The sequence below is a fragment of the Mus caroli genome, unplaced genomic scaffold (assembly GCF_978045245.1).
Source record: "Mus caroli unplaced genomic scaffold, Mus_caroli_1 scaffold_5, whole genome shotgun sequence".
Taxonomy (NCBI): Eukaryota; Metazoa; Chordata; class Mammalia; order Rodentia; family Muridae; genus Mus; species Mus caroli.
The window spans coordinates 84,171,399-84,185,601 of record NW_028227260.1 but is presented as its reverse complement, the minus strand read 5'-3'; the positions used below and the strand labels follow the sequence as shown (position 1 = coordinate 84,185,601).

General features: G+C 40.3%; 1 protein-coding gene across 5 annotated transcripts in view; it reads left to right on the top strand.

The window, feature by feature from the left end:
* Dmd (dystrophin) overlaps positions 1–14,203 on the top strand; it is a 2,436,643-nt gene that overhangs the window by 2,274,352 nt on the left and 148,088 nt on the right. For 3 of the 5 annotated variants that reach the window (XM_085838134.1, XM_085838135.1, XM_029473188.1), the window contains exon 63: positions 10,059–10,120. In XM_085838134.1, the coding sequence (XP_085694260.1) occupies positions 10,059–10,120 (62 nt within the window). Of the gene's footprint in view, positions 1–4,380; positions 4,536–10,058; positions 10,121–14,203 lie in introns of those variants that run through there. The other 2 variants (XM_029473191.2, XM_021152895.2) reach the window with 1 other exon arrangement.

Below are 14,203 nucleotides of genomic sequence, written 5' to 3'. Positions count from 1 at the left end.
AAGCCAGAGTCTGGACCAGCAGATTAGGATGTAGCTCTCACAGACTTCTCCAGCACATTTCTGCCTGTGTTCCAACATGCCCGTCTGCTTCTGCCATGCTGATAATGGACTAAACTTCTGAAACGGTAAACAAGGCCCCAATGAAATAGTTTCTGTGATAAAAGTTACCTTGGTTGTATCTCTTCACAGCAATAGAACACAAAGAGAAGGCTTTATCCTTGGTTAAAGGCTAGATTCTCCTGGAGAGCCTGACAAATCCCAATGCCATGGACCAATTCAATTAGAAAATAAGAATATGTGCATTGGGTGCAGGGTGTGGGATATTAGACCATTGTAACATTCCTCATTTGATGCTAGTGAATTTAGGACCAACATCTTCCTTCTTCACTGTCAATGTATAACATCTAGTTCGTCAGGGATCCCTTAATGTCTACTCTATATTACCATTTCTTACTTCTGCCACTATCATTGTTCAGACCCTTGTTATATTGCAGTAAGCTTGCACTGGCTACTCTATTCCCAGGCTGACTTTTCTAAAGACAAATCTGATAAAGCCATATTTGTAGCTACAATTCATCTTTCTGAAGGTCCCGCACACCTTTCAGGTATCAACACAGATGAACTCTAGATTTTCACAGTAGTCCTTTCTTGTTTTTTTCTATAACCTCTGTGTTGACATTCCCTCCTGAAGGCAAATAGACCACCAAAGCTGTTCAAAAGAAAAAAGGTTTTGTTATTTGGGGCGCCTATTCATATTATCATTTTGATGTGACTTCTTGTGGGCCTAATAGGAGCTTTATACAAATACTTGCCCAGTGACTGTTTAGTCTGCTTTTCCACCCCAAGGAGTGTAACTGGGTTTTCTGTCTTCCTGCTGTCCCCTTTCAGTGTCTAATCCATATTGCTCTAGAAGGTGGCTTAAGTTGGAAAGGACTCTTTTTGGTCAGTATTCAAGAGGACACTTGAATAGTGGAACTTGAAGACGGTATGAGGAAAAATATCTATTTCAAAGATTTGGCGAAGGAAGGTGCAAAACCAGGAACAGCAAAACTGCAAAAATGTACAAAGGGAAAGGAATGGTTTGGGGGCACCTGCAGAGTGCTGGGCCTGAAGGGAAAGATTGTAAGGCTTGTGGCCACAAGTCAAAGAACTGAGGTCCAGCCAGGCCTGGGGTCAGCAGGAGGGAGCTTGAGAAATAAATACCTAGCTATCACTTGCTTTCTTCCTTTTCATCTTCTTCCATAGACCTTTCTTTCATCACTGCCTCCCATTGGTTGAAAGTGAAAGGAAATCAAAGGGCAAGAAAGCCTGATTCTACAGAGGTTCAGCGTCCTAGGGGTACAGAACAGACTGGAGCTCACTCAATAGCCATGGGAAGGAGAAAGGAGGGCGCCATGCAGCCCAGTCTCTTAGGGTAGAGAACTAGTTTTTCCGAAGGTGCTGGCAAAGTTTAAGCGATTCAAAGACTAATGTTTTAGCTACAGGAAAGTTCAGCGAATCACCTTCTTGACCCCTTCATGTGTCATTCCATTTTCACTGCTATTTCTACAAACTTGCTTCCCCTTTGCTCCCATCTATCAATAAGCTTGCTTTGAGCACGCTAAAGAAAACAGGCTTTTTTTTTTTTTTTTAAATGAGGCTCTCTCTGTGGTAGTGCAGCAGAGTAGCTAAATGTATAACTCGTAGAAACAAGTTCTCTAGTCCCAGCTCTTTGTTTGTTTGTTTTTCGAGCCAGGGTTTCTCTGTGTAGCCCTGGCTGTCCTGGAACTCACTTTGTAGACCAGGCTGGCCTTGAACTCAGAAATCTGCCTGCCTCTGCCTCCCCAGTGCTGGGATTAAAGGTGTGTGCCACCACGCCCCGGCTAGTTTCAGCTCTTAAGCCACCATGTTCTAGTTATGAAGGTGGGACAGAGAGCTTGCCCAAGGTAGGGTCTGCAGTCCGGTTTTCCAGATCCTTTTCTGGTCTGTGGTTCCAATGAAAACAGAACAACAGCAATAATGGGGATAAAAATGGATGCGAGTTGTGACACAGATTAGTGCATTTTATAGGTGCCATTTCCTGCACCACTTCAAATCAAGAATAGTATGAAATAGCTACTATAAATAAACAATATAGATGATATCACTAATGAAGGTAAGGCAACTCTGGGCTTTTAAAAGCAATCTTCCCTTACTAAGCAAAAGTCTTAATATGGCTGAAATCAACAATAAAGTAGTCAGTGTGATACCCACGTCATCCCTTAATACTTTCAGTATTTTCTAAAATAATACCAAGATTTTGGAACAACTGTTTAAGTGCCTATAACTCCAGTCTAAAAAAGAACTTACTGCTATATTTTTGAGGATTGCCATCTGTCAAATTAAAAAAAAAAAAAAGTCTGAATAGCGATTCTATGTTTTCCATTCTTTGTCTTTTCCCTGACAAATCATTCTTAGGAGTTCTCTAATTGGGCAGTGGGAAAATAGACTCCTGCATTTATAGTTCAGAGAAACAGAAGTCCTGAATCTTGAGCAGTTCACTTAACTGCAAAACTATCAACCAACCGACAGAAAACAAAGAGAAGCAAATGATAGCCAACCTCAGCACACAGGCCTTGCAGATCCTTACTCAATTGATTTCTAATAGTTACAAGTGTCCATGCTGTGAGGTCTGTATCTTCTCCTTGAAGTAAACAATATTTAAGTGATGTCCAGCATCGATGCGGTGATTAACTGATTTACTTTCGAAGCCACTGCTTTCTCATCAAAGGCCACTAATGCCTGCATTCTAGAGAGAGGCAGACTTGGAATCTACTTTTAGGCCTACGGACATCCTCGCCCAAAAATAAGTCTGAGTGTGTCCTCCTTAGACCGCACTAGCAGCTGCCTCTTCAGCTCACTAGCTCGGAATTGCTAAAGCATTGCAGGCACCAGACTGAGTCGCTGAAGAGAAATGCCAAAAAATGACATATTTGCTTTAAAATAGCACCACTAGTCTTACCTACAGGCACATATCTTTAGTGGTAACGTTTGCATTTTTATTTGGTTTGTCAAAAGTAATGAAGAAGCCGCCAAGTCCCCTTTTACTTTCTCCATTTCTGCCTCTTTGTTGTGCCGTACCATACCAATAAATGGAAATTGATGTTTGCAGGTCCTTTAGGCTTAAACAATCTAAGCAATAAATGTAGAGGGGAGAAAAGATGATATTTTAAAAAATAAAAGGAAAACACATAAAATGTAGACTTAAGGGGATGAATCCTCCAGAAGAGTAAAAAAAAAAACAAAAAAACAAATGATTGAAAGATAAAAAAAGAAAAAGACTAGCTCCTTGGATTCTAATCTATGAAGTAGAGAGTGTGGGCAATTCTTGTGCTAATAAAGTTTTCCTTCCAACGGGAATATCTCCAAGATCAAAACAGTTGCATTTAGTAGAATTCTACCTTCCTATGACAGCTTCTGATATGAGTCACGCTAGGCCCTCAAGGCCTACTTACTTTTCAAATCCAGTGCTATACTGGAAAGAGAGATCCTTCCAGATTTTTTCTAACACTTCAAGATAAAAACACCAGTGCTGCTATGCTCTGAGTCTTTATCGGCGCCTCTCTAACTTTAATGTGTTCAGGTTTTGATTTGGTACATCCAGGTTGAGGCTCTTGGGGGCACGTGGGGGGGACTTTCAAAGAAGTCTTCTGGTGATGGTGAAACTGTTAGTTCTAGAAGGACATTTTAAGAATCAGTGCTATAATATCAAAGGTTGTTTCTTAAGAATCTAGGGTAGCCGGGTATTGTGGGGAGGAAGAAACAGGTGGATGTCTGTGAGTTCAAGGCCAGCCTGGTCTGGTCTACTTAGTGAGTTCTAGGACAGTCAGAACTATGTGAGAGACCCTGTCTCAAAAAATAAAGAAAGAAAGATTCATAGTAACTCAGGATAAGTTTGATTTTTTTTTTCCCTGTCCTACTTCTTTAATTTTCAGTTGAGGAAGACAAAGGTGTAGAAGGGAGGTGAATACTTTCTCGTGTGATTATTTTTTTCTTTCATTTTCTAAAAAGAAAACTCCAAGCCCACACACTAATTATCTGCGATGAGGTCATTTGCACCTAGGTCATTTATTTAGGCAACAAGTAGCCTTGCCAGAAGATTTTTAAGGGGATGTTGGCAAGAGGGGATGCGGCTCCAGGTTCCTGGGTCTAGCTTCAACTCCTTTCGGTCTTTCTTTATGTCTCCTCCACCACCCCACCACCCCCATTTCTGTTCTGCTTTGAAAGGGCTCACTGCCCTGTCCCTGTCTATCCAGGTTCCCAGGTCCTTAGGTGGGGGAGGAGCCCTTCCCAGCCCCGCCCCGTCTGCACGCGGCTCCCCCTCCCTGTCCCGCCCGCCCTCCCGCCAGCCCGCCAGCCAGCGGCGGCTCCTCCGCAGTGCTTTCGGCTGCGAGCCTGGGCGGCGGCGCTTGACTTTCGGGGAGCCCCGTGGCTTGGGCAAGCTTACTCCTCCGCTCTAAGCGCCTGGCCCTCACTGCCTGTGAAACCCTTACAACCATGAGGGAACACCTCAAAGGGTAAGTGGATCGCAGCCCTGGACCCCCTCTTATCCCCGCAATTTGTGCACTTGTGGCACGAGCAGCTGCCAGGGGAAGGCAAAACTTGGACCAGAAGCAGTGCTAGCTGGTGGCGGCTGGTATCAGCTAGACCGGGGCGTCCGGGCAGGTCTCCCCGCCTGTCCTGGGAGCCTCTGCAGGTGCGTCCCTGGGGCTTCCACCCCGGCGCCAGTGCTTGCCAGCCAGCTCCTTCCTGGCTGCTGGGACGGCTCGGAGAGCTAAAGCGGATTTCTCGCTTTGCCCAGAGAGGGACAGCTGGTTTCCTCCTGCGGGGATCGGGCCCGGGGAGCTTTTTGCTCCTTTGCGGGGCTCCCAGTTTGGACAGGAACCAGGCGGGCTGTTCCCCCGAAACCGTCATTGGACCTGGCAGGAAAAAGGGGCGCACGCACGCGGTTCTACCTTGCATTGCACTGCTAAGTGCCAAAAGGTCAACTTTCTGCCTGATTTCTTCCGAGGATTCCAACTGACATTTCCCTCCCTGTGTTTTCTCCTGTGCTTAGTCCATGCTGCAGGACTTGGAGAAATAAAGAAAACACGGGCAATTAAAGCCTAGAAAGTCAAGGAATTGACTGAGAAAAGAAAGAGGGGCTTAAGGGTTTGAGATTTTCTATGTATTATTATTATTTATAGTATTATTATTAATTTGCTTATTGGGCTTCTTTTGAGGTTCAGTGTGGAGTCATTTCAGAGTGCCTTCTCTGTTCTCCGGGTGTCTGCTTGTCCTTAAGCAAAGTTTGTGATTCTTAATCTGATCACAATGGAAAGGGCAAGACACTGCTTATCTCACTTAAATGTGAAGTTAAGTTTGAAACTTAAATTGAATGGGGTTAATTGTCCAAGGGAGCCATAGTATTAATTATAAAACACTTTAATCCCAAGTGTGTGTGTGTGTGTGTTGGGGGGGGGATCCATCTTCTGGTTTAAGTCAAAGTAAAGTCTTTAAGTGAAATTAACATTCTTTCTTTAGCAAATGTTCTTCCTGGTTCCTGAGTTAACTCTCCCTGTCTGTCCTTGCCAACCCATCATTTTGTGTGTGTGTGTGTGTGTGTGTGTGTGTGTGTGTGTGTGTGTATGTGTGTGTGTATGCCTAGATAATTTCATTTCCTCGTTCCAAACCTGGGGAGGATACCCTTGCTCTTAAAGAAGCGAGAGGGGCAAAGGAAACAACATGGCTATATGAAAGGTTTCTGACCCTTGAGCAGTGTGGAATTGCTTTCAGTCGTCATTGTTTGATCATGCATTGGACATGACCCTGAAATGAAATTGCCTTGGCCAAAGTTGAGGGTGGGTGGGAGGTAAGCCTTGAAAAACAAATAGAGCTGGGAGGACAAGTAACAGCTGGAACAGCCACCAAGGCCATCATCTTTGCCCTGAGTTCACCCAAACAGAATGAAATGTTAACTGTCTCCGAGAGCAAGACATGGGAACAAAAATCAGACTGCTGATGCTTAGATTGACACATATCCACCGAAGTCCCTTCCCCACAGTAGCAGAAACTTCTAAATCTGTTTTCCCATCCCCACCCTGCCAGTGTTCCAGCAGTACTAGCCAAGTTCAACAATTCAGCATGCAAATGCCAAGGCTCCTCTAGAAAGAGTCTGATCCCCAGATTAAATGGAAATCTGTATGTGCGTGTGTGAATGTGTTTGTGTGTGTGTGTGTGTGTGTGTGTGTGTGTATGTGTGTGTTCCAGATCATATATGAAACTAGACCCTAATCCCAAGTAAAACCCCAGAGAAGGCTACTTTTTTTTTTTATATTGGTGCATAGTGATTAGTTCAGCCCTGGGAAATAGTGGAAAGAATATATATTTTCAGTACCAAATAACAGTGGTTGCAAAAGAAATCTTCCTTTAATTAGGCAACTGCCATTTCCTCAGTGAATGCTTTAGATATTTGCTACTTTTATGTGCCTAATGTTTGTTTTTAAGAAACTACAAAAGCAATTCCAATAAGTCTGATTATTCTAGCACTGACAGCAGGAACAGCTCTGAGGCAGTTATAATAACCTTGCACACTACTTGAAACTAAAAAAGGTGAAAAGAAATTTAAATTCTGCGGTAGGAAATTAGGTCAACCCCATGCTCAGTATAGTAATGCTTTAATTTCTGATTATTGACAAGTAGGTGTTGTCAGAATCTTTGTCACAGCCAGTGATTTACTATTTTAATTTATATCATGATAACAAATAACAAGAAAAGAGAGATTATTTGTGGTTTGCACACATAAAGGAGCGGGGTGGACCTCAGTTAGAAGATTACTCAGAGTGATATAGCTGATGCCAGCCTTTGGAATCTGTGGGGCCTGAATCAATAGCATGTTTTAAAGATTTGAAGGTTTTTCAGGAATGTCTGTGTAGTCAGTGTTAATTTATGTAAAGACTTGTGGTCTATATTGAACATCATTGTTCTCAGGAAGGCTGAACAAAGATGTACCCAGAACTATGTAGAAAGTGTGTTTCCTGATGTGTAAAGTGCACACCCTGTTTTTCTATAGTAGCTGTACGTATTCAAGTAGGTGAAAAATTTCAGTTTTTTTTTTTTTTCTTTTTGGAGACAGTCACAGAGTAACAAATGCGATTGTAAAATCCAAACTGATCACGTCTCTCTCCCCTCCAATCAGTGTGCCCTTCAAGACAGAATATAGATAAATGTGAGCTAGGTACATTTGTGCTTCTCACTGTCTTCCTGCCTTTTGAGAGAAGAGGTTTAGTGTGCTTCTGTGGGGCTTTGATTTCACTCCAGGTACAAAATTCCCACATGGAGTGAAGTGAACTATTTGGTCCTCATCCTCCAATTTGATGTTCATTCGACTGTGTTGCCAAGCATCTTAGTGTTAAATGATGAAAAGATGATCTTTCTGATTTCGAGGATCAGGCACACCCTTTATTCTTCTCTTCTTTCCACTTCCTTCTCTTAGTGCTGTTTTGCAGGGAAGTGAAGCTAAGACTGCTAAGGTGAAATCTAAGTCTGCTTTTCTGGCTACTTTGTATTGCTTGAAAGGGAAAGGTGTGTGTGTTTGTGTGTGTGTGTGTGTGTGTGTGTGTGTGTGTGTGTAAGGGGATGAAGATAAAAGAAGGTTGATTCAGGGAATTATTTGAGTAGTTCTTTTACCCATTTTATTCAAATACCCTCGAATCCTAGATAATTGGGAGAATAACACATATCAAACAATTCAGGGAAAAGGGTGCAATGGGGGCTAGTAGTTTCTTCTGATATCTCACAGTGGAAATGCCGATTTGTTGAGGACCGATGAATTAAAATATATTTCTAATACCTATGTCATAATTTCTAATCTGCTCAATAACCGCTATTAAAAGGCAAGAAATGTCAGTATGTTGATAAACACGAGTTTTCTCTCTGTGTTCTGTTATGTCTTTTGGACATGGGGCATGGGGCATCAAGTTCCTGGTGGCTTTCTGTGGAATTCTGCTGGAAATTGTATGCACATTTCTCATTCCTTTTAGAATTCCATTTCAAGTTTATTTCATTGCTCTGATTCTCTTATTTGAATCAGTTTCAGATGGATGCTTTTCAGAGTGGTTGTGTGTCCCTGCTGCCTGGCCAGGTTTATCAGCTTAGCCAAACAGTTTCCTGCAGATCCATTAAGATGTTATAGTCGACGCAATGTCCTGGAGATAGGATGTTGCTATTGAACTGTGTGTCTAGTAAGGGTCATATGGGTGGACATGCCCATCTTTCCCCCTTTTCTCTTGCTGGTGCTCACATCTAGATGGGCTTTGGAAAGGGAGGAAGCTGGAATTCAGGACGAAGCCCTTGTCTATGGAACTGGAAAGCACAGTCACTTTTTGAGCTACAAATCACTCGATAACAAGCACCACTTTTTCCATGAAGCTGCAAGCTGCAGCCTCCTTTTGCTGTGCATATAAAGTACCAGTCCCGCCCACCCCTTCTCTACATTATAAACCAGCTTGGTCATGGTCTTTCCCAAACCTTCCTAAAGTGGCTGCTGTTGCTTTCTCTTCTTACTCCCCATGACTTCCACATCATTCTGTGATAGTTGCTCAGCTGATGACCCTGATTGACACTCTTCAGATGTGAATTTTTCTCTGCAGAAAAGCAAAACAGAAATGTACAAATTTGGAAGGGAGTGAGACAGCCATTTACAAGTGAACATTTTCTTGCAAACTGATTTCAGTAGCCTTCCCAGCTCAATTACTGAGCTGTAAATATCACAGGGAGGATGGTCGTTGAGGTGGTGCCGTTTTGCCAATTTTCATATGTCTCTGATATTTGTGATTATATTTATCAAACTCCTTGAAATGTTTCACCCTTTTGACTTCTTTTTAACCAAATACATGGTGAGTATAGTTTTTGCTCTTTGGGAAGTATCATGTGGTAACTTGGGGACCACATGATAGCAAAATGACTATGGATTCAGATGCATCAGTTCTCAATGTCACTTAATCTTTTGTTGTTTTACCAGGTGAGTACACTTGCATCAAATTACACTACCTCTGGGCTGTAAAGACCTAAAATTCAGAACCTATGCTGAGTCCGTTTGACATTATTGCTTCCCCAAGTTCCTCTTCTTTGTGTGGGCGCCTCTGTACTTTCTGGACCCATTGACATGCCCATATTTAAGCTTTCTCCCCTCCCAGGACCCCACATTTCCCATTAAAAGATTATAAGTAGGTTCAGCATATGAATGCTGAAATATTGTTCCAAGCTGCATTTTATTCTATAAAAGCTCTCCATGTAATCTCTGAAAACAGGAAATATGATGCTATGGTGATTTAGGTAGATGGGCCAAAGTAAGGAAAAGTATATGTAGTTATCTCTCCTGGGCTTGTTCATGTGATTGAATGAGGAACAAAGGTGTTTTGTTCCTTTTGTGGCAGGAGTTACTAGCAGGCCACAACACTTTTAGAAATGGAAAAGTGTGAATATTTCATTCAGGTCTAAGGAAATGTATGAAGAAGTGGGGTGGTGTATAGAATAGTGAGTTTGAAAGACATTCTAACAATAGTGGGAGGGAGGGAAGGATGATGGGATGTATTAGTGGGGTTCTGGATATGCCTTAAGCTGCTCTCCAATATGAAATTTGGCTGTGGAAAAGAAAGAATAATGGAACACTGGCCAAGGAAACACATGAGGAACTAGGAGATTTGTAATTATTGACCGGACAGAGCTGAATGACAACTGTCATTTTCCTTTCTCTATGTTTCACAGTATAGAACTGAGGCAATCCTGACCTTTGATTGCTGATTATAAAACAAGGTCAATGTCAATTTTGTCTAAAACAGTAGTGATTCAATGTGTGGGCGTGAAAAAGAAACAAATTCAAGAACTAATCGAGTTAGTATTGCTTTTCCTTTGGAAAACAAAAGAGCCCTTTTAGCTTGCAAGATAGTCTGAAAGACTCTATGAAAGTCCTTAGAAGTAGCAATGGGAAGTAAAATGATTTGTCTTTGCTCTTGATCACTGTAGGTTCTCAAGTCTGTCTTTATCTTTTTTTGTTTTAGCCACGAGACCCAAACCACTTGTTGGGACCATCCCAAAATGACAGAGCTCTACCAGTCTTTAGGTAAGGACATGGCTATGTTTCCTTCAGGTTAAATGTCAGCTGACTTGAAGTCTGATTTGTAGTATGCCAGCCATTTGTTGTGTAAATATATCAGGAGACTGCTTCAAGGGTGAGCAGCTGCACTCCTCTCTTTACAGTTGACAGGCAGACAGTCTCATCTGAAAAAAAAATAACTTGACAATTTCACTGTTTCTTGAAAATTTAGTATATCCAATGGTCTATATGGTTTTATTTGCTGCACCAAAAAGAGAAATGTTCAAGTTTCTTTTGTTGATTTCTTCCTTGTGAAAGCCAAGGGATAACTTTTGCTAAGGCACAGATGTTGTGAAAAATGATTTTCTGCCCCTTTTTCAATGCCCGGAATGTCAGTGATTTATCTGGTCACCAGTCTGATCACTTAGATGCTTTGTCTACATTGATTTGTGGGTGTTTATAGGAAAGCGAGACAGATTTTCATCCCTTCATAGTTTGGATTTTTTTTTTTTTTTTTTTTTGGTTTTTTTGAGACAGGGTTTCTCTGTATAGCCCTGGCTGTCCTGGAACTCACTTTGTAGACCAGGCTGGTCTCGAACTCAGAAATCCGCCTGCCTCTGCCTCCCGAGTGCTGGGATTAAAGGCGTGCGCCACCACGCCCGGCAATAGTTTGGATTTTTTAAAAAAAAAGTTTTGTATTACTATTTATTTTCCATGTATGGGCGTTTTTCCCTTAATATATCTCTGTACACCATGTTACTAGACCAGACCAGAAGGGGTCATCTGATCTTCTGAAACTGGAGTTACAGACATTTGTGAGCCACCTTGTGGGTGCTAGAAAATAAAAACAGCGTCCTCTGCAAGAGCAGGCAGTGCTGTTATATGCTAAACCATCTCTTCAGCCCTAATTTGGGTTGTTTTGGGGATTAATCTGAATTCTCTGATGTGGCTAGCTTTTTAGTTATTGTTTTACTTAAACAATCACACATTCTTTACTTTTATGTCTGAATTTATTTGAAATGATAAACTAATCATCCGTAAGGTATAAAGTTAATGTATACTGTGTACTGTGTATAGTGGTTGGTGCACACCTTTTATTCCAGCACTTGGAAGGCAGATAAGCAGGTAACTGAGCTGGAGGCCAACCTGGTCTACACAGCATGTTCTAGGGTAGTTGAGGCAACAGTGAGACCTTTTGTCTTAGTAAACCAATCAAGCAAACAAATAGCCTACAAAGTACACAAATGAAGTGAATGTGATAAAGCCCGTGGGAATCAAGAGGGTTTTTACACACGCAAACTCTGTATAGGTGATATGGAATTATATGTGTGTGGCAGGGGCGAATCACATCTATGAATTGTTTGCCATAACTCTCATTGGATGATGAACTGCAGATCTAGATGCATTAAGAAATACGGGATGACTCATTAGCTACAAAATAAAATAATAACACCACCTTTGAAAAAGGATTTTGCTGGGCTTGGTGAAGCACATCTTTTAAGCCTAGCACTCAGAAGCAGGCAGATCTCTCTGTATTAAAAGCCAGCCTACTCTACATACTGAGTTCCAAGCCAGCCAGAAATAGTTAATGAGACCCAGTCTCAAAAAAAAAAGTTTTAAAAAAATTATAAGTGATAATAACTTTTTCCAGAAAGTCTGGAACATGCAAGTAGAAAGCATGACAAGAAAAAAACGTCAGCTGTAATTCTACTAGCCAGACATATCCAAAACATTTCAAGTAATATTATGTCATTTCAGTGTAGCTGTGTTTAGAAATTAAAAAATAAATAAATACAATTAAGATCAGTTAATCTTTAAGCATTACATTTTCAGGCCCATAAATTATCTCAGCTTCTAATTTTGGAGTTTTTGTACTACATGTAGAAAGCCTGAATGTCATATGTAGTTTACACAGCACACTTATAACTCTACTCTAGTTACCATAATCTCTAGTTGTATAATTGTAATTTACTTGAAAAAAGTTATAGAATTAACTTATTAGCCTTTTTTTGTAAACACAAAGAACATTTTTTTAAAGATTTATTTATTTATTATATCTAAGTACACTGCAGCTGTCTTCAGACACACCAGAAGAGTGTGTCAGATCTCTTTATGGATGGTTATGAGCCACCATGTGGTTGCTGGGATTTGAACTCTGGACCTTTGGAAGCGCAGTCATTGCTCTTAACTGCTGAGCCATCTCACCATCCCACTTGTTAGCCTTTAAGGTTTAAAAAAATACAGATAAATTTTATAAAAACCAAATCATGTATTAATTGCTTCTTAGAATTAAAAGTTAGAATTAGGTTAGTTAGTGCCTTCAAAATTTCCTTTTAAAAAACAAGTTCATTAGACTGGACATGTAGCTTAGTGGTAGAACACTTCCATATTACCTCTGAAGCCTGTTGTTTGGACCCCATCAAACAAAAAATACACACATGCTTCTATATTTTTAAATGAGTGATTCACTGTTAAGAGTCTACTTCTTATGTAAAAGTAACATTGTGACCATATTTTCATGTGATTATATATTCTTTTCTATCACTTTTATTTTGCAATGAGACATTACAAACATGATTGGCAAACTAATTATAGACTCATTATATAGATTTTTGTATAGATGTTTTCATTTTTATAAGAACCATATGCACATGTAATAATATTGTAATGTTTTCTCAGTAGTTTGAATAATTTTTATTTTATTTTATAATCTGGCATATAGCTTATAACCTTGGACTGATCATTCCACATTTGGAAGGCAATGGCATTTTATAGTTGTGGGGAATTTTACATCATATGTATTGTAAACTTTCTTTTATTAAATCAACTTTATTGAGGTGTGATTTGCATATAATAAAATGAAGCTATATAACTCTGTATTCTATTCTAAATCCCTGAGAAATTCTATTGCTTTCTAGCATACTAACAAACCTACAAATGAACTAAGAGTTGACGTTTATTTTTCATCTTTCAGAGCTAGTATTTCCAAGGTCGTTTTATGATGGTGGTTGTTGTTGCAATAAAGTATTTCTTTGTCTGAATGGTTGCTCAACAAATCTTCCATTTATTGAGGGACTACAGATCTCTGTCCTACCTAAGTTGCATGCTAGCAATTTACCTCCCATGATGGGTGGTATTAACACATTTCTCAAAACATTGAACTGAGGTACATAGAGGCAATCATCAGGAGTGCACAAATGCTTGGACTATATTAACAATTGACCAAGGTGTTAGTGAGTTGTGAGTTCCTTGTTCTCGTTGGTATTACTTCCTCAGTAAAGTCTGTACATGGTATGTATATATGTATATGTATATGTATAGTAGACATGTGTATTATTATACCTGATATAAATACATACTTTACATTTATACATAGCGATGAATTAATTACATAAATGACAGTTTTGAACAAACAATAGTGTTTCTGAAAATGATACATTAAATTCCTAGGCTGCAGGTTCTCCTTTACCCATGGAATGATCAGTTTCATTTGTTATGCCTTCAGCTCTTGTGGTGTCTTATATAGTTAATTCCAACATTGCTCTTACCCTTTTCACAGATTGTAATGTTCTGCCTTTGAATAGAAGGAGAACCCACTGAAACGAAATCTTTGGTTTTTAACTTTTTATTTACTGGGTTTTATTTTTCCTTCTTCAAGAGACATCCCTTTAGTTCCAATTTGTTGCTTTGAACTGGATAAAATGGTTCAAAGCCTTCAGATGTACTCCATTCATGAAAGGAAGAGTGGTTGTGTAGTCTGGTGTATCATGGTTTAATCCATGTCTATCTTTTTCTCCTGATAGAGCCTGAACATAGAGTGTGTCTATGGTGACATACTGAAAATGCCAAGGCCATCTTTACCCTCCCTGTACTCCCACTCCAAACATCTTCTAGTGTTACATGTTCCGAAATGCACCTAAACTTCTAAGGAAGCTTCCATTTTCTAATTTGTTCATAATCCCCAGCAACCTGTTCAACATGCACCTATGTTCACTGTGTCACCATTAAAAGAGTTCAGGCATTTCCCTACTTTGGATGTAAGCAGCATGATAGCGGAAGTCAAATACATTTTATAAGGGCTGGAAACTAGCACATGAGCATTCAACTATG